Raw genomic sequence first — 25,135 nt, 5'->3', positions numbered from 1 at the left:
TAACACTGCGTTGAAGAAGCTTAACACTGTTTTATTTATTTGCTCCCAGCCTCCCTATAACTATGAATGGACTTTCTACACAAGGTTATGAGTCAGAGAAACTTTCTCTCATTGACTTATTAAAAAAGATTCACTAATGATTTTTAAATCAGTTATTAAGTCAAGGGAAACCCTCTTGGTTGTTGAGTAGTAGTCATAGCTTTTATAAGCCATCCCATTTGGAGTTTGTATAATACATTACAACTTTGCCGCCTTTACAAGGTGTGCCTTATTAAGAAGTAATAGCAGATTTCTTTTACATTTTTCATACCAGAGTCTAGTCAGCCTTACAATACACCTTTTTCTGTATGGATTAAGGTATGAGTTGACCTAGAAACCAAGGCAAGACATGTGTTGGTTGTCAGCCGTACGACCTGCTGTTGGCCTCTGACCCCTTCCTGTCTGCTCTTTTGGGGTTTTGGTGCCAGTTGCCACAGTAACCGAGAAGCTAATAGGGTTGAGCTGTTACTGCAGGCGCGGGAATGGCAGTAATGCGTGCAGTGAGGTCCACTCTGGATATGCTGCTGCTCTTCTACAGCTTGGATCATGTTGGGCTCTCTTTACCCAACACAGGAAAGTAGCTTATTTCATCTATGGCAAATATCAAAGATCAGACACACATGATAATGATTTTGGCACTATTATTTTATTTGTTTCTTTTTTTTTTTTTTGTCTTTATTTGTCAAACTGAAGATGCGGGAGGTAAGAATGAAAGAGCGTGAGAAAGACAGGCAGCGAAACGGACTGACCGAAATTGAACCTGGGACATTACAGTTTTATGTTATGGGTTTGAGACCTTTGAGACATATTTCATTCCTTGCATGTGTTTGTGTCCTAAATAACTCAACAACAGGCAATAATTAAGTGATTTGAGGTCTTTCTTTTGCCTAAAACCAAACTGACTGAACCCAAGAGTGACCAGGGCACTAAAAATGAAATACAGATGTTGATGAAATGACATGCTCCAGTGTACAGGGTGAAAAGATATATCGCGTTATTCCGTCGTCCCTTAAATCTACTGAGTTCCCTTCCAGACAAGCACATTCCTCGCGCCAGTGAATGTACCCTTAATACAGATGGGCCTTGAGAGCTACCCCGTCAGAGCAGAAATGAGTCCAGATGGCTGGATCCCGCTGTGAGCGACTGTGGATGGAGTGAGTAGTGGTCTATGTGGCTCAGTCCAAGCCTGACTGGACTCTTTTCACATGGAAAGGCCCCTGGCGTTCCCTCAGTTCCACTCCGAAGCTCTCAGGTTACAGCCAGGGCAGGGGAATTCACATTGGTCCTGTTATTCATATCAAGTGTTAATCTGCTTGGATAAGGGGCAGTGTACGCTAAAAGATTATTGAAGGCTGAGCTCGTCACAGAAGAGATTTACACATTCTCATTACTTGCTGATTGATTGATTACGCATTTAAAGACTTTCTTGGAGATCATTCCCACGTGTAATGCAGAAGGGGTTGGGGTATTAGCAGTATGAGAGCTCAAATGCGTTACTGTTGCCAACTCTGCCGCCACCTCAGAAGCCCTCAGCACCTTCATCAACTCCCCAGACTGTCTTTAGATCTGAGTCACCAAGAGTCGCGTACGAAATCAATCGGGGTCATGCGCCACAGGCTCCAGTGCAGTTTATGTCTTATTTGTGGATGCATCAGTGTCAGAAAGAAATAGGACTTTTCATGAGTAACAGATGACAGCAGACCACCTGCTATTTCTTGCGGTAATCTCTTGTTTCAGAACATTTATAGTACATGCAACAAAACTCAATAGTTCATTTATAATATTGGTCAAACCTGAGCTACAAATCCCAACCAAACTGATAAATAATCATGAACGTTTTACAAGTACTGCCTCATCTATACAATAAAGTTTTCTGAAGAACATCCAGTAACTTAACTGTATTTCTGTCAATGTCCGAGAGTAAAGCACCAGAGTCAACTGACATGTAAACATTGAAGTTTCAGAATTACAGTGGAGGTGGTTTTGTCTCCAGCATGAACAGGCGTTGACTTCTTCATCCCTTGTGCCTCCCGGCTGGGGGTTTCCACTCCGCTACGTGGAGCCCATTGGATCCTGTAACAGTGTGATTGACAGATGAATGGCACCAGTGACAAGCAGCTCCTATTTCCCCCCCTCGAGGGCCAACGTGGCACAAAGTGAATGGATAAGAGTGGAAGGGAGAAAGAACGCCTTTGAACCTAAAAAGAATATTTCCCCCCTGCTTCTACTTTTTCTTTTGTCCCAGTATCTCTGTGTAAATTTTTTTCTCTGTGCAAGCGTTTTGTTTCTTCTTAGTTTTGTGGCTGATTGAGCAAGTTGTCTCGGGGCAGAATATAATATGAGTAAAGTTTAATGAAGTCCTTTCAGAGGGACCTGTGTGTCACTCGGCTCTCATGCCTGACTTTGTCATGACGGTTTTAGAGAGTAACGACTCATTTGAATATAATGAAATTATATTGAAATTGTTCGGAAAGTATTGCTTAATCCAAAATTGAAATACATGTTTTTGCTTTAACCTAAAAATGATTCTCTAACAACTAACCCTGAGGCATTTTTATGATCAAAATTTAGAGACTTTGTTTTTTTGAATCTTGCTTTGATTCAAAAGTAGCATTTTTTGAACAGGGTATAATCATAATCATAGCTTTTTCTTTTTCTGATGCAATTTGAGACATGTACTAACTAACTTTTGATGGATTGCTCCACTGGTCACTCTCAAAACGACGACGGCTGGTGTTTGGAAAAAGATTGTTTGCTTTCTTGTGGCCGGCTTTTGTCACACATCCCCTTCTATTCCGGTTTCACCAATGTTAAGTGTTCCCTTTCACGGATGTCTATCATCGGTCTGGCAATCCAAACAGGAAACTCAGTCCTCTTCTTATTGGCAGTGAGAGACTGAGACATAGAAGAACAAAGTAGAATGGATTGGCTCAACTTGGTGACAGGGATGAAGACAACACAGATGATGCTTTATCTGAATCACCACAGTTATCGCACAAATTCTGTATGTACTATTTACACAACCAGATATATCTAGATTGTGATATTCTAAGTGTTTTCTCTGTGCTTATTGCATATGAAAGTCATAAAGCAATGGCCAGACTCCTAATGCACGTTTCAGCAAGTAGACAGCTGAATAGTATCTGATCCTTGAGTTGTGAAAAGACCTCTGCCTTGGTAAATTTCCTTGTCACTGTGCAGCTGCTGACTGTCTGCTCTCATCAAGCGCAGCTCCGCAAACCACCGAATCCAGTCTGTTGACCTTTCACTCCTTGTCTCTCTCACAGCTGTATGCTTTGAACTTTAGATCTACTCCACATCCAATCAGGACTCAACCCCTCAAACCCCACATCCCCCCTTCTTGCTGCAGGAAACGTCTGAAATCAAACCCCACGTCTGGTCAGCATGGGTCTGGATGGATGCAAAGCTTTTCCCTGGGAAACAGAGGGTTTGATTTCTGGGTCCTGGGAATCTGAAGCTTTTCTTCTTTGGCCAGATGTACTTTGACCATTACACATTTCATCTCAGTCAGGCCCGTAGCAGCTCTGCACCATCTGAAGTGATACTGTACAGGCTCCAGCATGAGCCCATGGTGGGACCAACCAGCACTTCGGTCTTGCCTGCTTGCCATCTGGAAAATTACAGCTTTTGGAAGGCCCTGCCAGTAATTACCCTGAAAACTCAGAATAAAGGACCAAAACAATCTGAGGACTCATGTAGACAAGCCATGGCAACTCCTAGTATTTCCCAAGCAATGAAATGTTTGGCATTAAGATACTATGAAATGAAGGTCCATTGTATGTGTTTTTAGTTTATGTCTGCATGAAAATATTTCCTGGCCACCTGCCCCTCAACACTTCTTATGACCCTATGACGTAAGAGGTGTAGGTACTGTGTGGTTTTATATGGATTAAAGGATTTCACAACGCAAAACACATTCAAAATTACTTTGAAAATAGCACAGAACAAGTTTGGCGTTTTGGGACATAAAGTATGTTTTCTAGATTTCTAGCTGATCATGATTAATGTTGTAGTTTTAGGGGTACTGATAGGTAGATTTAGTAGAAACCCTTGTCCCCCTCATTGGAAGAATTAGGTGTACTGTGTCCGACAAAGGCTGTAAGCTTCCAAATCCATGTCTATTTTCAGCAGGACATTTCAAATGTACAATATGTTAAATACCAGGAAAGATTGAAAAAGTTTAAGAACTATCATGTTATCATCTTGTGGGGGCAGGCTTTCCTCTCCTTGCCATCGGAACAGAAACACTATGAACACTTCAGCCTCTAAAGCACACCGTAGCCCTAAAGGTGGAGTTAGCAAGTCTAATCCTTTTTTTGTCAGATTCATTGAATATATCAAAGTCTACTGTCTGACCATTCTGTGTATGAAAAGATACTTGTGTTCATACACTGTCCTGGGTCTACATATGATAAATAATCAGAATGGCTCAGAGCAATCCATTCAACAAGACTCCAGCCGACCAGCAGCAGAGAGCCCGTCCAGGGCTGAAAAACCAAGCTGACACTTAAGTGCCAGACACTGCAGTTCTTCAAATGGCCACTTGAGGTGGACCCAAAAACAATAACAACAGAGTAAGAATAAGAAAAAGACCCAACCTTGGGGGAAATGGGACAGTGGGAGCGTGATGGGTAGTATATTTGTTGTTCTAAATTCCACATAATTGTTAGTTTCTTAAATGTCACATAATTTGCGATGTTTCACAGAACCATTGACTGAAGAGAGGACTGTAAGTTCATAGCTAAGCCAATGAGGAAGGTCACGGTCATTATTGTTTTGTCTCAATCTTTGTGACAGCTGTCTATAGCTGTTGCACTGGATCTTAATGTTGCTGTCTTGGCGATGCACATCCTTGGATTTGGGGGACTGAGCTTCTGAAGGAAGGAACATATTGAACATTTCAGTTCAACTATCAGTTTTCATCCAGAACTCCACTTATAACTCAGTTTGTTGCGGTTTCATATTCAGTGAACGGACAAGAGTGGTATCTATTTTCCTATCTGTCAGATATCAAACTACTTTTTAAATCATGCTGCTTTAAGGGGGCAAAAGCAGGACGTGTATGAGTTGTCAGACATATGCAGCACAAATGTTTGAGTTCATTTAAAACACAACCACTAGATTTTAAACGAAACACTACTTTTCCTCAAGTAGACAGCTTAATACTTTCCATGAAATCGTCCCTGGGTGTGAAATGTGTTTCCCCAGCTTGCTTTCCACAAGTTGGTATAGAGTGCGGAAAAAACCACAAGGACTCTTTTTGGTTTGGACCGCCGCCTGTGCCTGACAAAACATGAAGCTGATTTACATTGTCCCACCTCCCAAGTGTCATTTTCAATTTGAATCCTATCAGTGGATAATCTGGAAACTGTTACTCGGTGAGTCTTTAAAATAAATAGTTTGCAGCTGAGAGTCGACAACGGAGAAGGGGGGAACAAGTGGCAACGATACCTCCTGTGAAATGCCATGTTTAGGCTGATGCACAGGAAACAAGCTCTTAACAGGTCAGGAAATGAAATGGCGAGCTCAGGCCGGCTTGTATTTCCCCTTCTGCTTTCAGATGGGCCTTGTTAGTGCAGAGACACCAGGGCTCCAGCTTTTGTTCACACAGAGCCCACAGTAAACAACACTGCAGCGTTTTTAAGATGTTAAGTGCTTGTGATGGCTGAGTGGTATGTTGCCATGAGGTCTTGAGTTTCTCAGACCTCCATACCCCCCCTTGAAATTCCCCCATCCCCCCGTCACTTGAAATCCACCGCCTGTTTTTCTGGGGTTGAACTGAGTCAAGGGCTGTGATGTGAAAGAGCTGAGCTAAATTTATGGGCGATGCATAAGACTTCTCTGACTCATATTTTACTGATGAAATTTGTGGCTGTGTTTTAAGAGAAGTAGTTGGGACGGATTTTGCATGTTTCTCCCTATTTACTGACTTTTTTCTCTCTTTCTCTCTCTGGTAAAATTAATAACAATCAGGACCTGGGAACGAGGACAACTTTGGATGATACCGTCAATACTGATAATATTTTTCTAAAGCTTAGCACTGCCATAAAAAAATACACACCAGGTGACCAGAAACTCTGGTCATACCTCCATGAAGAAGCTAAAAAACAAAATAAACAGACAGTTAGGCCCATATTTTATTAAGACCCAAAGAATGAAGACTGGTGTTAGCATGAGACCCTGAGAGAGCGTTTCACATTTCACCATCAGTCGGAGCGATGGGTAAAGTGGCACAGCTGCCAACAAAGAGAGAGCAAGAAACAAGTTAAAGCCTAACCTGAACTCTAAACATCCTGAAATGGTGACGTCAGATCCAACCAAAGATATCAGGAGATAAGATTTCCTACACTCAAAAATGTGTTTTGCTTTGCTCCGTCTCACTGTGCAGTGCAGGATGATGTGCATAGCTTTACACAGAAGCCGCTGAAGCGAAACGTTCGTCTGTGCTAATCTGAAATTTGTGTTTAACATGTGACCATCCAAGCATTCTTGTTGTTGTGGCATCACTGCAAAACTTGATGCCTCCCGTATGTTACGCAGAGAAGAGATGTCTCAGTGAAAATTGGGTAAAACTTGTCAAATTGAACTTTTAAATAACATTTTCATATTGTCTGGATTTCTCAATGAAGGAGTAGGGAATAGTTATAATTTTAAGAATAGGCATTTAGGCACAAATTATTATTCAAAACAGAGTAGTTTTATTTGTCTTAAGTTTGAAGATTAAGTTTAATTTAATGCATTTACCAATTCAGAACCAGTAGACGTACTTCATTATAATATTTTTTGGAATAATTAACCTCAAGTGCATTGTTTCATTTGTGCATATCATTTATCATCTCCTATTAGGCTACGAGCGTATGTATAGAAATATATCACAGGTAAAAGACTGGGTCATGACAAAATGAAATGTGCATGCCACTATACAAATACCAGTACCATATATATACAGTAGTATATTGCCAAAACCCACAATACTCAGGAGTAACATTTTAGTCAGAGGGCAGAATGGATGACAGGTGAGGCCTGTGTAGACGCAGATTTCCCGTTTGTGTTCACATGTTCGAAGGTCAGGGCTGGCTGGATGCCCACACAAATCCAGCGCCGCTTCTCTCCGGTTGAACAGGACCACCTCGGTGTGAAGGCCTGTCACGATGACGGTGAGCGGTGAGCGGTGATTCATGGCACGGTGCTCAGGGCTAAGCTGAAGTCAGCATAAACAATTACAGTTGAGCTGATGTATTCTACGTGCCTGCGAGTTAGAGAGGGATTCGGAGGGAGAAGAGGGAAATACTCAGATTTGTGGTCTGTGTACATTTACGTTTGAAGTGTTTAAAATTTCTTCCCACATAAAAAGGATCATGATTCAATGTTGGATAATCCTGAGCTGGTGAGCTGGCACTTTTTGCATGACCAGTCATGGTAGACATATTAACGATGGTGCATTAAGGGCCGTAATTCAGGCTAAACACTAGCAATGTGGCTTCCAGAAACCTAATATCCTTTCCTTTAACTTCTATTGTTTAAACAGTCTGATAAAAACTCTAACCATAAAAGAAAAACATGTTTTTAGTCAATACATGAAGGTAGAGGGGCAAAAAAAAAGTCTCTCTGACCATGCTGAATAATTGAGTGAATGCCTACAGGAGAATCAACATGAGTAACTCCCCGAGTTAAATGTTTTTTAAAGTACTCCATATTGATCTCCCTCTACTCTACAGATAAGGCCTGTACATGTTGGAATTCACAATTCTGAAAGTGGAGAGGTTAGTAGAAATGTCCCTTTCCTGATTTAGCTCAAGACCGTCCAGGATTCAATGCTTTGCTTCCGTAACTGGTAGTTAACTGGCTGACTTTGCATCACTTTTACACTCCTCCGTCTCCTCTGATGGTTGTTTCCATCTGCTTGGAGAGAGGTTAGGAGATGACTGGCAGAGGTCCTGCTCTCTGAGAGTTAGCAGCTCGCTGGAAGGGGCTTGTTTCTATCAGGGGTGAAACAGCCGCCCGTCCATCACCCTGACAGAGCTGACAGCCATTCAGCCAAACCAGAGGAGTCCCTGCCAGTAATCAAAGGGCTTTTCATTGAAGGAATCCAGCTCTGGTCTGTCATCAGAGAGGGGCGTTCCCAGCTGTCAGCGAGACAGGGGGATACTACCCAAGGTCCATTTCATTTTTTTCCCCCAAAGTATCTGGTCAAATCCATGCCATTGGTCAAGAACACATGCTCCGCCTTCTCTCTCTCTCTCTCTCTCTCTCTCTCTCTCTCTCTCTCTCTCTCTCTCTCTCTGTTAGTCTCTCTGTCTTTGTCTCTCCTCCCTTGTAAGGCAATTTGTTATTTATTTTTTCTGATCTCAGCATTGTAATTCACCTGTGTTTTGGGACATCACGTAGCTTTTTGATCCTTCTGTTTACATGTAAGGCTTTGTTATTATTATAATTTCAACTCAATTCGTATTAGTGTTTTTTAAGTCGGAGCACTCTTTGCTTGCGGCACAATAATGTCCATGCTCTTCTTCACCACTTGATGGAGGCAAAACTATACAAAAAGCAAAGCAGCAGCTCTGTGGGAAAAAATCTATTGAGAAATACTGAGAGGTACAGTACATATACCACACAGTGTTCTATGTTTATACAAATATGTTAATGCTTAGGTTGCTTTTGTGTCCAGGTCAAGATCTTTGCCCAGAGTCGGATGAATTTTGAATAATGTGATAATAATGTGACAAGTAGTGGTGAACTTCATTTTCACTTATTCTGACGATTAGTTTTTGATGAACTGATTAACCAGCTATCCATAAATGATAAATCGCCATATTTCTCCAGGTCTGCCAATGTCTCAACAGTTCAAAGCTCGGATACTGAACAAAAAAATTTTCATTTTGTGCCTCAAAAGCAATTACCAGATTGTCGCTGAATAATAAGCAGTTGGTTGACTGACTGAGTAATTATTTCAGTTCCACTCAGAAGTCTTTGCTTTTAGCACTTGCAGGAGAAATGTGTCGTGTAATGTGATGTGATGTTTTGCCACACTTCCAGAGGAAAAGCTGTTCCGTCCTTGACACCTCCGTATTTATTGAGCTTGATTTATTATCACACCAGCTGACAAATCCTGTCCGTTTAAATACACACGCAGCTAATATCAACAAGCTGTTGTCTTTTTTTTCCTCTCTCTTCACTTGCAGCACAGTTTCAGAGTAGAGCTCCTTCTGATGCTTCGCTGACTATTACATAACCAGTGAACTGCCTGCATGAATGAATTATTCATCTCCACGTCATAACACTGAGGATGCTTTGATTGTGACAGACAGCCAGACAAGGCAGTGCAGTAAATGGCAAAGATAAAATAGCAAGCACCAATCTCCACCGAGTCTGTGGCTGCGTTGCGTGACTGCTGAAGGAGAAAACCTTCAAATAAGACGTTGTTTCTCAGCTGAACTCAAAAACAGCAGGAATGCTTGATTTTTAAAACAGCCCTCGGCAGTTGGGGGTATCAGCCTGTTCCAGGCAAGTGAATGTCTGCATGTCTTTCCATGTGGGACTCACTGTGAACTGGTCAGTCCGTGGTAGACAAAGGCGGGAAGATATATTCCCCACCGCATCTTTAATTTATTGCTGTCATCAAAGCAGGTGATGCTGGCTGAACAGTAGCCAGCCCTGAGGTTAAACTGTACAGAACATCCCAATATATCTGTCAGGATAATCAGCCATGAGCATCTGTTCTCGACCACTTACCTGATGACCCAGAGTCAGAGAAAGAAGGAAACGACGACGAGCAAATAAAGGCTTGTTTTAAGACGGCCGTGACTTTGTCTCTGCGCTCAGAGATGAGGAACAGCTCTATCCACGTCCACAGCGAAAACACCAGGTTAAAACTCAGCACAGCAATCTGTGTCCTCCACTTCTTTTCTACATTTCCTGTGAAGCCTTGGCTCTACAAAACACCATCTGGAGTCCCAGTGAAGGCATGATGGTTCATTCACTTGTCGTTGGAGCTTTGATTAAAACCATCTGCTTATTATGGTTTCTTTTTGACAGTATAACCTCCACACTTTAATTTCTTAATGTACATGCGGTATCAAAAAACAACAGACAGTGCAATCTATAGTGGATCCTCATATCTATGGCTCCTTTACATTCTGTTGTCTATTACTGATTCCAAAGCTTTTCCAGCTTGTCACCTTGTTTGTATGACTAAAAAAAGCATATTCTTTATTATATACAATGGAATACATGTGATACACCAAGGGATATGCAAGTACAGTCTCTATTAATCATTATAATACTAATAATTCAAGTCTTGCCTATTTATAACTGCTTCAAAGTTTCCTGATGGCTGTGTTCAAACTTAAACTTGAATATGTTCTGTTGAATACATCATGAATGAAGTTATCACACTGATACATGCCAGTGCTATCTGTTCTGAAAACTCATAACAGAGCTCCGGCGTCGCGTCATAAAAAATAAATGCACGTAATAAAATAAATAGTCATGAGGCGAACAAAGCTTTTTCTGGTACATTAGTATGGTGTGCGTGTATTAATATTTATAGTCTATTTCATTTGCCTGGCAATCTAGTTTCCAAAAATGGATATAGAACATTTCCTCGAAGCAGCTGCAAAGAGTCATCTCATTACCGTGATTATGTTTACGCACGCAGTGTTTAAAAGCTTTGCTGCAACTCATTTCTCAGAGGTTATAGCAGGTTGTTAGGTTTCTATTCTCGGCCTCTGTCTCATAAGAAATGACTCAGGATACAAACCGGGCGCGTGAATATAGATGTTATTAAACACCACACGAGGCTCTTCGGGGTGTTTGTTCCTCACGCCCCATTTAAGATGTGCACGTCGGTGTGTAGGCACCTATAGTACAGTATGTCAGACGGAATATGAGTGAACGACATTGTTTCCGTATGTGAGCGAGATAAAACGGAAAAAAACAACAGAGAGGAGAAACGGGGAGAGAGAGGGGGAGAGATCAAAGACTACGGCAGAGCCAGGCCCTGTATCAGAAATGAGGTTGGAAAGCTCTCCCTCCTCTCTCCATCCGGTTCTCCCCTGATCATCGACCCTGAGGAGAATAAACTCAATCCATGTTAAATTATAGATTAAGGCCCAGTTCTGGCTATGGCTTGGCAGCTGGGGGCTGCATGCGTGTTGAGCCGCACTGAGTTCTACACACTTCTTCTGCTTCTACTGTTGCCTCACCTCGCCGCCTTATTAAAATCAACATCAAACACTCTCCACAGATGAATAACAGGATTTAAAAGAGACTGTATGAATATGTAAAGGTTTCCATTCAGTTAATACTGAGGCCGTGGTTTTTTTGTTTTTTGCTTTGTCGACTTTGTTAATCTTTAGTGTGCCCATTCAAGTGTTGTCTTCACTTACTTCCTCATTTTAATGTGTATTGTCTTGTAGAAAGGATAAAATAAGGATTATTTTCTTTGCACTTTCCTTTAGTTGTTCCAAGCGGATGGTGCAATCACAGGACAACAGAGCGTCAGAAATGGAAATACTATCTATTTCAGTCATTCAAATCTATTCATAACAACAGAAGAAATATCACGTTTGACAAAAACTGCAGTGCTCTTAGTCTGTATCATTTGAAAGATATCGATAAGTTCCTTTCATGACCATCAGTAAATTGCTCATACAGTGAGCAGGTGTCGACAGAGATATTAGCTATATGAGGTCCTCCTCGTCGACTCTAAGTCCACTCTGGCTAAAGTTAACAGTTTCTCATTAAACATAGATTACTTCCCTCCCCTCAGGTTAAGAGTCTGGGTGTCATCCTCAACAGCACTCTAACTCTGGAAACTCAGCAACATCAATAGACTTCATCCATCCCTAACACAGAACACCACTGCCATTCTTGTCCACGCCCTCGTCACCTCATGCATCGACTACTGCAATTCTGCTGGTTTACTGTCCAAGTGTCTCCACAAACTTCAACTGGTCCAAAACGCTGCAGCCCGTACCATCACCCAAACTCCCTCCGTGGACGATATCACCCCAGTTCTTCAGCAGCTCCACTGGCTTCCAATAAAATCCCGCATTGAATACAAGATCCTGCCTCTTACCTTCAAGGCCCTTCACAACCAAGCTCCAACACCCTCATGTACTTTCACATCCTCCTCAGCCACCCAGCTTATTGCACCACCTGCCCGACTGTCCACCATGGATTCTAGGTTCAGCTCCAAGCCTTTGGACATTCAAAACATAGACTCTCTGACTCATTTCAAATCTGGACTCAAAACACATCTTTTTAAAATAGCCTACTTCATCTAACCCACTCATTGTTATGTACTTTAATCTGCTTTGTATGTTTTATTCATTCATCTTCTGTAACCGCTTGTCCTGTGAAAGGTCGCTGGGGGCTGGAGCCTATCCCAGCTGTCATCGGGAGAGAGGCGGGGTACACCCTGGACAGGTCTCCAGTCTATCGCAGGGCTAACACAGAGAGACAGACAACCATTCACATTCACATGCACACCTAGGGCCAATTTAGAATCACCAATGAACCTATTGAGCATGTCTTTGGACAGTGGGAGGAAGCTGGAGTACCTGGAGAGAACCCACGCAGACATGGTGTTTTATGTATTGTTGTTTTATGTAAGGTGACCTTGACTGTTTGAAAGGTGGCCACAAATAAAATCTTATATTTATTATGTTTCGCATTGTGTACTGTGATGCTTGGTGCAAATAAGCTGCTTGGTCTGATTAATCATCTCTGCTACATCACTGAGCCCAAGGGGAGACACTATAAGTGAATCAGGTACAAATTTAAACAGATAGATGTAAATTAATTGACACATATCACCATTAAACGTCCCCAGCTGATGGCTTACATCAAGACAATTTATTTTATTTATGAAATGTCCATGTTTACGCGTGGAAATGAGGCATTATCTGATTCAATTGTTAATTTGCAGTCATTTGAAATTTAAACACGAAAACCACTGCGAAATTCTTGAGTCATTTTGTGGGTCGCATGTCAGAGTCAAAGAGTCAAAGGCACATAAAATACTGTCAATAACTGGAAAATAGTATTCAGGATGACAAGTTACAAAACTCATGTTTTGATGGATGTATATTATGAACAAACCCCTCTGTAAAAAAAAAAAAAAACTTGATCAATGTATCCATTGAGTTTAATGTGCAGAACATGCTCAGTTCACATATATTCATGTGCTTTATTCATTCAGGTCAGTGTGACCCACACCATGGTGGATTTCCTCCCTGATTTATCAGTATTAGTGTCACCGTTTTGTCAGAAGCTCTTACTATAATCTGCAGCCTCCTCTGTGATATTAAGTCTAAAATAGCTATTTTATGACTTAAATGTGACAACAAACAATCAGTTTCCATGCCACAGCATTTTATTCACAAAATCAGGTGGAGACATACTCCAAATGTGCCTCTCACTTTAATCTGAAATGAAATGCTTTCTCTAAGAACAATTCTTTTCTTTTTTTTTTAGGGGATTATTATAAATATAGAGCCAGGTGTATGAAAAATAATGAATGTATAGTTTGGTACAGTCTGTGATCGAAAATAGACGTTTTGATCCTTTCTCAACAACAATAGCGCAGTAACAACATTTTTACATAACGACACTTAGTATTTGTGTTACAGTGCTTTCATGCAAATCAAATCTCATAGGGCGGTCAAAGGCATCGAGATAATGTTCAGAGTAAACATCCAACGGGACACATGCAAGTTCAACATGTTCAGCATGCATCAGCAAACATGTATAAATAAATACTGTTTAATATACACAATCTGCTTTATGAAAACCTTAAAACTTCTATTTTACATACTGTACATACATAATACTTCTGAAGGCATAGTTCAGTTTTCTGAGAAGTCAAGAGTGAGACAAACACATCAGTGTTTTTCATGCTTCAGTTGTAGTTTCAAATTCAAAATTAGCAAACGACAAAATTAGCACAGCTTTGCTAAGCCAAGGCGTATATGTGGACATCCTCAAACCTAAGGTTGCCTAGCAATAACACTTACAGTTACATGTGAAAGTACATCTGACATCGAACTGAACACACAAATGCAGACACACATCCATGTGTTTGTCTCACTCTGTAACAAAGAATTACTGTGCTTTGCAAAAATGATAGATATTCTAAAAACTAAGCTGTCCCACTGCAGAAAGTTACACATAATCTCAAAAAAATTTGCATTCCTTCACGTAAGCATTATGGCCCAGGGTGTGCGAAACTTTCTTAAACTTCGGTAACACTGAGCCTCTCTCAGTTATCTGCTTTATTTTTTATAAAAATGTAGCGTCGCATATTACTGATCTGATACATGCATGCATTTCACAGAACAAGAGTCAAACAGCTCAGCTAAACACTGAAAATAACATCATGCAGGCAAAGATTTGCAACTGAGGTAATACCTATCAGTGAGAAACATTCAGGAACAATTTCATTCTCCAGTCTACATTCATAATGGCAATTTATCTGAGATTTCACAGTGATTCCTTTTTTGTTTAGTAAAGGCATTCCTATTGGCTTATGATTTTAAGACAGATCCCAATAAAAACACTGCAGTAAGAAGTGGCCCTCTTTGGTTTCCACGGTCTCTTGCTCTTATTCATCTCAGAGTTGAAAAGCTTTCAGGCAGACAGAAATGGGGAAACTGCCCTTTAAGCAGAGTTTGAACGATGGGACTTAATCCCGCTCCTGAGTTTAACACAGTGATGCTTGGGAGAAGCAATATGCTCAGCAGATGAACGCTGCATTTCATTTACCCGGATAGCGAAGGGTAGCGCATGTGTTAGAAAATTACAGGGCATATGCGGAGTCCCATGTGTGCAGTTTAACGGCTAAATAGATAAGCTTGCTTTATTTCTTTCCTGCTGATGATGTCTTGCTAGTTGATGCTGCTTCATCATCACATGGTTCCTTGTTCACTCTGCACCTTAGAGCCTGAATGCACTTAGACTTTGACCCAAACCTGATGTTTTCAATAGGCTTCACAGTCTGTAAAGACTCTGGGCATTCACTGGTTTCTGCACCTTCACTGGACTCATCATCCTGACCTGGTTCAGTACTCTGATTGGATACTAATGCTCTGTGTGTCTGCTGATAGGATGAGCAGAGGTCCTGCCACTTCTTTCGATTGGCATCGATCCCATCCACCATTGGCTGTAACTTCCTGTTGAGCTTCAGCAGCGCCTATTGGAGACACGCAGGAGAGATGGCTTTCAAATTTCAAATTTTATTATTGTCCTTCTTTTTAAAGAAAATGAGACCGATTTCTCAAGTCTTAAGGGTTGTCTACCTGGTAAAGGGGTTTACAGATCCCATCAATCCATTCCAGCTGTAAGGCAGGCAGCTCATCTTTGCGATTACGGTCAAAGATGGCCTACAGAGAGATAGATTATAATGGTCACATTAAGCTTGTGGTTTGAGTGTCTGCTAGCATGCTGCATGAGAGAGGAAACCCCTGTATAATACTTAGGAGCTTTCTTACTTACTGCAGGGGTTAACTTAAGTTCAGACCTCTCTCTGTCACCTTGTTCGAAGAATTCACTTGTCACTAACTCTGCAACCTTTGGAACATAAAAACAAAATTGTGGCTTTATCATCTTGGCTCAGATATGATTTAATCTGGGCTAGAAGCTAGAGCGTACCAACATTTTGCTGTATTTTTTTGCTAAATTTACTTTGCAAGAACAATTCTGGTATTTTTCTGGTATTACTCTGGGAATTGTGCTATTCTGAATATGAGTCAGGCTTATCATCGCGTCGTGTAGCATCAGAAAACAACTGATTGTAGGTACTGAATGTAAATTCTTTAAGCTTTGCAAATGGTACCTAATTCAATTCAATTCAATTTTACCAATTCCGTCCTAATCTAGCCATGGCTCATTGCCTCTATGAGGCACGTGCGTATCCCATCATGCAAAGTGAGAAACCATACAAAAACTTTGTGACAGGGGATCAGACCTGTTTAGATATCTTCCAAGGACGAGTGACAGCACCCAGATCACATGCGGTCATCAGCATAGACCTGTCGACGACATCAAACATCATTTTCCTTGGTTCGCTCTTCGCTGTTACAGTTATATGTGTTTACTTAGCACAAAATGTAGAAACCTGAGAACTTCTCTATGTCCTTCATCTGTCCAGCTAAATTCTCCTGACAGGACATACTCAAAGAACTTGGTCCTGCGCCTACAATCCAGAAAGATATTCAACAATACCAAAGAAAATGTTAGGAGTTAAAAGAACACACTCTAAGACATGATTTTTGTTTAATCATGCATACACTTTGTACTGAAACAGAAACTCACGCATTATTATTTTTTAATTACTTACAAGAATGCATTTAATAATGTACTTCGGTTTTATATTTACTAGTCATTAACTACATCAGCTCTGAAAGTACTAAACAGACCACTTACTCAAAGTGCAGTGTAAGGTCTGTGGAGAGAATAGCCTGCTTCAATAGTTGCATCATGTTGCTATATTCTTTGGAGCAGAGGTTTGCAAAGATATTGTGTCCCTGTGAAACAAAAAGCAATAGTGTACACTGGACACACACACCCACAAAAGCAAGCGAGGATGAGTAATAGTGGCAAAAATGTCTCCCTAAACCCAGTGCATTGGTAAAGTCATCGCTCACTGTCAAACGTAGCCCCCATTAGCGATGTTAATTAGCACCGTGTATGGACTTTCTCTGTCCTCTTTTAAAGTAAATCAATAGAGGACATGGTTCCAGATGATCAAACTGATCTACACCTGAGACAAAGCAGCCTCTGTTTACCGGTGCTGCCTACCAGCAGCTTATGGACAGCAGAGGCTTTCTGCTAGCTCAGGGGTCTCAACCCAATATTGAAATGTTTTTAAAGGAGATCGGGAATGTATTAATAGATGATCAGTTGCTTTTTATTGGACCTTTGCTGCATTTTTATTGTGCTTTTGTGTTTTCTTTTTGAGCTAATCCATCCAGGGAAAGATAATACGGACCAGCTTAAAGCTCATTTGCAAAAAACGGAAAGTCCTAGATGTCAACATGTGACATTAAAGCTGCATTTATTTCATTGGTTGACAAAAGCAAACTGAGACCTCTGCCAACAATGTGAATACAGTGAACCTAAGAATTGCTGGCCTCACCTCACTCTGCAGGATCATAACTGCGTGGTTGAAGTGATGATGCTCCAGTGTGGCTGACGTCCCGTAGAGCAGAGCCAGAGCAGAGCCTGTCCTGCAGAGACAGAAGAGCAATGACATTCTCCGGCACTAACAAGTTCCTGATATCTCGGTGCTTCTGCGACTTACTTGGCTTGAAATGCATTGTTGGTGCCTCGGTGGTCCAAGTCATGGCACAAACAGCCGACCATCAGCGCCAGAATCTCTGCGTCTGACAGGACATCCTGAAAATTGGCTGTCTGTGCGAAGCAATGAAAAAATGGAATATTTTTACCCACACAAGTAGGGGAGTGAAATGTGTTAACAATTTTCAATTTGTAGCTACTGTATGTATAACCAGATGACATTTGGAAAGACAGACTAGGATAGTGTAGGATAGGCTTGATCGGAAACTGTAATCATTTATTTATTGGTGTTGCTCTCAGATCACCTGAACGTGCTGGAAAGTTCCATTTCCCACGGTAGCCTTTAGAAATAACCTTCATAACTTTTTGTCTTCACTTATAACATACATTTAAATAACTCGGTTAGCTCCTGAATACGCAGTTTAACAATATGGTGTGAAAGCAAACACTCAGCAAAGACAGCGCAGAAAAATATGTGAGCCAAGAAATATGCCTCTTGGGAAGCTGGGTCTTTTTTTAAGAGCTTCAGCTGAAGACAACAAACTTGACTTGACTTGAAACTTACTGTGATCATGACGAACATGCACTGCGACACATTGAAAGCATGTCTCCAGTTATGATACGCCACGGTTCGATAGTTCTTCCTCACAGTCAGAAGCCAGCGGCACAAAACCTACAAGGACACAGGCATACGGGTTGCACACATGAAGAAATCCACTGTGGACTGATCAGTATTGCAGGACATACAGTATTTCAGGGTCTCACCTCGTAGTCAATTTTGAACTTCTGGACGACGCCGAGTTCCAGAAACATCCTGAGTGACGCGGTGATCATGGCGTCACTGTCCAAAGAGAAGTCGTTGAAGTGAAACTCATCGATGCCCAACTCACTGCTCAGGGGGATCTTGGCAGCCTTAGGGGGAGAGGGCAGAACTGTCAGTCACACAGAGCAAGGATTGCAATGAGTAAATAGTTTTATTTGAAACTCTCACTGATTCCACATGTTTCAGTGAAGTCAGTGAAGTAGTCAGTGTGTACAGTACATATTCTCATTCATTCATGCTGATCATTACCTTAAGTCTGTCAACTTCTACCTTGGAGCAGGTGGCATGGTAGGACAACATCTGAAAAGGCAAAAATCATGCAAAATAGTGAGAACAGAAAACATATTCTGGTGTAGTGTCACGAGGGAAAGAACATAAATTAGATAAGACCAACTCTCTGAAAGGGTGCTACAGAGGACGATCAATATTTTCCAAGAATTGTGATGTGTTCCTACATAATCAGGATCAAAGAAAGCACTTCTCTGCTTTTTAAAACCAATTTGTTGCTACATAGTTGGCCTCCTAACGGTGAAAGAAATCCATCGGGTGATTAAAGAATCAGCCCGGATTGTATGACAGACATACGGCGGAGCGTAACGTGTTGCCTTTGATGAGAGGTGAGCAGACTGGCACATGTATTTACCATGAATTATTGAAAGCAGCTGAAATATTTATAGCAGAGAAGCAGAGGCACGTTTTCCGAGGATAATGTGACTGCTCAGGTTAGATAGCGGCCACTGGAGCAGAGCACAGATGGAGACACTAATGAACAACACATTCTTCTTGAATTAATGAATTGTCATGCACACAGTTAGAATTTATTTCAAGGGGTATAACACAAATCAAGTTTTATATTGGCACATTAAACAATGGAAAATTTCTTTTTATCTATTGAAAGCCACATTGTGCTTGAGCTTAGTCGCTTCTGTGTAAAATAAAATAACTTCATTGAGCATTTTAATGTTTAATTTGTGCGTTATTTACAATGAGATTTTGTCAGACTGTGAAGATTCTCGGCCATCCAGTAATTATGAAATTTAAAGCAAACCTAAGAAAGAGACAACTGGACAACCCGAGGTTTGTCATCATCAGTCATCCATGTATGAATATTGGTTTATCAACACGCTTACATCCAGTGCTACCGACTGTTTGGCCCACGTCTTCTTAACTTGATTGTACATCATAGTGTTGTTGATTCCGAGCCCACAGAATATCACAAATGCCTGCACACAAAGAACAGGTCGGAGAAGAAAAGCAAGTGAAATTAACGTTACGATTTAGTGTATTGTGTGTTATAATGTAAACGCATGCAAAAGCTTTAGTTTTGCAGTTCACCTCAAATAATCTCTGGTCTGCATCATTGAACGTCTTCCTGTCCAGACGGTTCAGAATTTGTGCGACCCCTGTACAAAACACGCAGAAGTCACTGACTGTAACACGAAAACTCCAGCTTCCAGTCAGATCAAATAGATTTTTTTCTGGTCAACCTACCGATTATCTGGTGGGTTCGATTCCAGATAGGGACGCATAACACTGATCTGATGTGAAACCCAGAGGCCTGATCCGCCTGTAAAGAGAGAAGACAGGATCACATTTTTTTTTTCTTTTAAATAAAAGTTATATATAAGCTCCAAGAGATCTGATAAAGTCATAACCCTATCCACACCTCAGCATCAAACCGTGGGTCCTGACACACATCACTGATGTTAACAGGAAGTCCTGTAGAAGCCACCAGCTCCGCAATGCTGTTATTGATCAGCCAGTCGGAACAGGATAACTTCTCCATGCTGATGTGGCTAATAAAGAAAACAGGAAGAAAAAGTCACGTCCATGCATTTAGACACACTGAGTAAAACAGCTAACTAATTATGTAGCACTGGTCATCGTGTTGGGGGCGTGTGTATCCAGTAGTATCTAGAACAAAATCATCCTTTTCTTTTTCAAAATGTTCACCTGATGTCACGATCTATGTTGCACAAAGGAGACATGAGCTCAAACGTCTTGGAGAACTTCACAACCTATGAGAAAGTCACCGACTTCATTAAACAACAATGATAGTAGACTGCCACATAGTTTAATTAACTTTAATTAAAGAATACGGAAAAGCTCATAAAGTTCATAGATGTTCTCACTGGTGAATCGATGTCCTCCAGCAGAAGCACGGAGCAGCGTTCACACTGCAGTAGGGTCAGTGCTCGCTGCATTATCTTCCGGACAATCTTCTCCAGGTCAGTCTGCTCCTCAAACAGGTCGTTGACCACCTCCAGTAAAGCCTGTGCCAACAAGAATGCATACCATGACTTCATTTTACTACAAGAACATAACATTTGCATATTTATGATGCAATATTTTGGATTACTTTATGTACACTGCAGAATTACCTGTGTCAGCCTTTTCATTAAACCTCTGACTAAAAGTAAGTAAGATAAACAGTATACTGCTGTGTTTACACTGAGTTTTGTGATCAATATTTTATTTTAAATTAGTTTAATAAAGCTTATGTCATCTACAACTCTCTGGAGAGTATAAAAGGATTAATGATCTTTTATAAATGCACAGTTTACAACTTCTCACCCTACTCCTTTCATACTCCTTGCGGGACTCTGAAAACAACTTGGCATTGGAAATTGATATCCCACAGAACGGTAGATACATCTGCAGCACCTGTGCAAAAGTACAAAAAAAAGTGGTGAAAAGCTTGCATAATCTATAAATGCTAAGCTATTTGTATGCTAAACATACAGCTGTACAACTGGGTGAAGAGAAACAGAATGAATGAGTGGGTAGAAAGTCACGATGGAGTCAGCCACCTCTCAGCACAAATTTCTCTCCGATAGATTCCCTGTTAATGAAGTATTGATTTAGTGAAAGAGATTGAGTCAGATATCAAGGGTCCTAAAACGTCTGGATGAACTGGCAGATCAAGGGTTTTCTGGTTTTCTTTGTGTCTGAAGAATGGTCTGAAGTTGGTTATATGTATTGTTTTCTTTTGGATTCACACGCAAACATCTTCATTTAAAATTACTTGGACCACTTGGATTACTACAAACTGGATTTCTTTGAAGCCGAAGTTAAAGAACATACTGGAGGAACACAGAATAAATTAATTTCCACAACTTCATTCTGCCACCTTGTGGACAAACTGTTGCTTCTCAGTGAGGTTGGACCGCAGACTTGATTTTTACATTTTATCTAAGTTTTATCTGCAAACATTAGCATCATTTTATAGATTTTGTTTATCCAAATTTACCCCAACACTGACATTTTTGCCCACTTTAACACCTGACTTCTCACATAAACAAGAAGCCAACACTTTTCAGATTTGCAAGATGCACAATCTATCATTTGCTCATCAGTAAACTGGGAGAATGAAATTGTCTCCATAAGCAGTGGAACAGTGAATAAAGCCATAATGCATGCACATTCTAGTAAAAACCTATATCTAGCTGAATGCTCAGGGGGCAGCTGAAGGAGCATTAACTCCAAATGTGTTTCCTGAGCATGTGTGTATATGTGTGTGTGTGTGTGTATATATATATATGTGCACAACCGGACACATTTATTGCTCAAAGCTTGAGTCAAAGGGTTGACCTCTCCTCTTCATTTTTCTGGTGTTTTGCTTCCGAGGGAACACTTTGCCCCTCTCCACAGCCATTAATTCAAAGTACTGTGCAGTTCTGTGCAATAAGTGTCAGTGTTAGTGTGTGTGTGTGTGTGTGTTTGGTGGTGGTAGCGCTGTACACGATGCTCCACTCCAATTCTAACTCCATCTCTAAAATGCTCTTAATGGTACAAACGGTGACAGTAATGCTGAAGATGATAAATTGCCCAGGAGTTATGTCTGAATATTAAACCCCCTCTAGTACAATGTAAAAGTGAGAAGTGTTTTTTTAAGCAAGTTAATGTAGCCTTACCTTCTCATCATCCTCAGTAAAGGGAGTTCCTATTGGATTTTTGTTAATTGCTTGTACAACACCTATAACTTCTCCATCGCTGTTGCAGATGGCCATACAGAGGATAGACTGAGTCTTATAGCCGGTTAACTTGTCTATCTCATCGCTGAAGCGGTGGTCCTGCAATTGTGGAGATACAAATATATATTTCACGTTTATTACACATTACACAATCTCATTTAGACAGAAAAAAACCCACACTGCCCAGCGAATGACTGCACTTTTGCAGTCTTGTGTGACGCCATTTGGTTTTACGCGCCTGTGCTACGCACAATAAATCATCCCTTACGCAATTGTTAGCTGTGACTCTTGTTGATTTAAATATGTGGCTCTGCACTGTGCAGCGAAAAGCTTTAATGTCCCTCGCTGCATATATACAGTATACACTATTGCAGTAATAGACCGCAGGGGGATCCGGAACATCATGTTGCCTTATAGCTTCCTGAGAAGCCCAGGGCCATGATATAATGATGTGGTGCGCAACTGGTAGCGTACGAGATCTGGCATGTAGGAAGCAGCGAGAATTATAACGCCCGTTTCCCTGCCCTTTTCTCTAACTACTATAGTGTAAGTTTTTATATTAGCATTATGTCATAACTGAGATAATTATCCAGTCTAGATCAACATGCGCAAAAGTTTTAAATCTGGGGGGTGGGACAATGTTGCCAGCCACTGAACACCATCCTCTGGCTAAGGAACTTCAAAAACAACTAATTAAACTAGGACTGTGACCAAAGGCGCATCTCCACCCTGAAGTTTATTGTCTGTGGTCATTTTAGTACAAAAAAACAAAAAAAAACACAGCTATGTTCTGCCCACCACTCACATTCTGTAGCTTCACTGACTGCAATCATTTTATCTCTGTAAAATTGTAAATATTTATATAGACCTTTACCTCATATGCGTTTGAGATGTTTACAGTCTCTCCATGCTCTGCAACATACCCAATGATACCTTTCCCCCATGGCACTTGCACTTCGTTGGAGTTCAGGGTGCTCGATGAGGGTCTGACTGTGGTGCCTGAGTGCACATCAAAGAACTTGGACACCAGTGTCCTCTTGTGAGCGGGTCCTTCAACCAGGAAAAGCGAGCACCTGTCCGCATCTACCAGTATACACACATTTATCAGGATCTTATAACTCAGGTTCGTCAGGTCCAAATCGTTGGAGATATCCTTCACTAACTCTAAGAAAAACTCCCTCTCATTCGTTTCTTTAAGTCTGTATTTGTAGTCAATGGCGCTGGACGCGTACTGGGGTACGCTGACCCTAGATTCCAGGAGGGCGCTGAGGATGTGAGCGGTGGTCGGAGGCAGTGAGCTGGCTTTACGCAGGAGCGCACGACGCCTCATGCTGGACTGGGACTCGTGTTCGCTCAAGCTCACATGCTCGTCGTATGTCCGGTGTGCAGTAGTAGCTTTGGACCGCGCAAAGTTCCGTCGCAGCTCCATGTGGGACGATCTGCGCCGGAGCCCATCACTGTTGGTCGGCCAGAGCGGGTCCATGGCAGCGCCCCTCTTCTCCTCGGCCGTGGACACTTTCGACGGCTGATGCTCCTTCAGCCACCTGCTAACCTGGTCACATTTTGCTTTCCGAACGAGATATTCCTCGAATAGGTCCGGGTGGCAGTCCAAAAACGCCTCTATATCCGAGAAGTCATATGCTGTCATGCTAAAAGCTGCTGAGAGAACCAAACGAGACACTCAAATGCAATAGAACAAGTGTAAGGCGAGTGGAGGACGGGGTGAGGCGGCTGCAACCGAGCTTCTCAGAGAAGTGATGTCCTCAAAACATGAATTCATTTATTAATTCTCAGCACGAGCAAGGCCATTGTGTGCTCTTCCCTGAAACACTGGGAGCAGAAGTGGTCAAACACATTCACTTCATTCGAGACCGAAGTGATGACGCCTGAGAGAAGAGCTACACCTGTCAGTCAAACCAGAGATTGAGCTGTGTCTCTGGGGAGTTCTGTGCCTTACTATGCAGAGGTGTAGAAAAACGCAGCTCCTATATTGTCCCAGGAAATTGAAAAAAAAAAAAAAAATCACAGAAAAAAAAAACTGCAGGGCAGACTGTTCACTAGCTCTCTTTATTTAATGCCACCAGAGACATTCAGTGCAGGGCTTCTATTAAAACCGAGGAGGATACTGAACTAATGTTTCATTTACATCATTTAGAACTACGGTTAATAGGTTTGTTTGAAGATAGATAGATAGATAGATAGATAGATAGATAGATAGATAGATAGATAGAGTGGCTGTAAAATTATAAAAGCAGCTCTGACTATCTTGCCTTATGAACAGCTCTGAATGGCTCAAGGGCACTTGGCTCCCAGCTAACAGAATGTGACTGAATAGATGTGAAACGTGAAAACACTCAAAGAAAATCTGTTATTCTGCTACAATGTTTCCCTAAGCTGCATGCAATTGAAAAAAAAAAATAAAAAAATAAAACACTCTTGCTATGGATGTTATTTGCCTTAAAATATTTTCCATTGTAGAGACAAGCATACTAACACCCACGCACTGTCTGAACCCATGAGGTTGTGAAATGTGTGATGCGTGTTGTTAGTTGTTGTTTTTTTTCTTTCTCTGAAACATGAAATTAATAAAATTCTCTCCAGAGCTGTGAACTTTGAAGTGCACGTTTGTAGGTTCATCTTTTATTCTTTCATTCCTCAGCTCACATGAAAGAAACATCATGAATGTCTTAATAAACTCTTTCAGGAAGCTTGTAGTCAGCCAGCAAGGCAAGGATGGCTTGCCGGCCCAAGGACCCCTGGTTGTCAGAGGTAGGGCGGGGAGAAATGGTTATGCTCATGAAGAGTCTGAAATTTGACGCCGTAGACCACTGCCGCAGTCGAAGCTGGTGTCTTTTAATCATTAACAAAATCTTACGCTAACCTCAAACAAGTGCTTTTAGTTGCCTACACTAAAACATTAACCATACTGGCAGCAGATGGGAAAATGCTCATTTATATGACTAGTTTTGCTGCGGTCTCGTTG

General features: G+C 41.3%; 1 protein-coding gene across 1 annotated transcript; it reads right to left on the bottom strand.

Moving 5' to 3' along the window:
• Positions 1–13,550: 13,550 nt before the first annotated feature.
• On the bottom strand, positions 13,551–23,800 carry pde11al (phosphodiesterase 11a, like; the record flags this gene model as incomplete). Its single annotated transcript, XM_084557782.1, has 20 exons — positions 13,551–15,250; positions 15,357–15,440; positions 15,553–15,627; positions 16,025–16,088; positions 16,175–16,252; positions 16,483–16,583; positions 17,195–17,285; positions 17,360–17,469; positions 17,921–18,028; positions 18,121–18,267; positions 18,428–18,478; positions 19,309–19,401; positions 19,514–19,581; positions 19,670–19,745; positions 19,845–19,974; positions 20,132–20,196; positions 20,311–20,451; positions 20,753–20,842; positions 22,093–22,251; positions 23,027–23,800. The coding sequence occupies 20 exons, from the start codon at positions 23,798–23,800 to the stop codon at positions 14,918–14,920; spliced, it is 2,838 nt and encodes a 945-aa protein (XP_084413908.1). The 3' UTR covers positions 13,551–14,917.
• Between the last annotated feature and the right edge of the window lie 1,335 nt (positions 23,801–25,135).

The sequence above is a fragment of the Chelon labrosus genome (genome assembly GCF_963514085.1).
Source record: "Chelon labrosus genome assembly, chromosome: 12".
NCBI lineage: Eukaryota > Metazoa > Chordata > Actinopteri > Mugiliformes > Mugilidae > Chelon > Chelon labrosus.
Note: the sequence above shows the minus strand (reverse complement) of the source record. Positions and strands in the feature narration are given on the sequence as shown.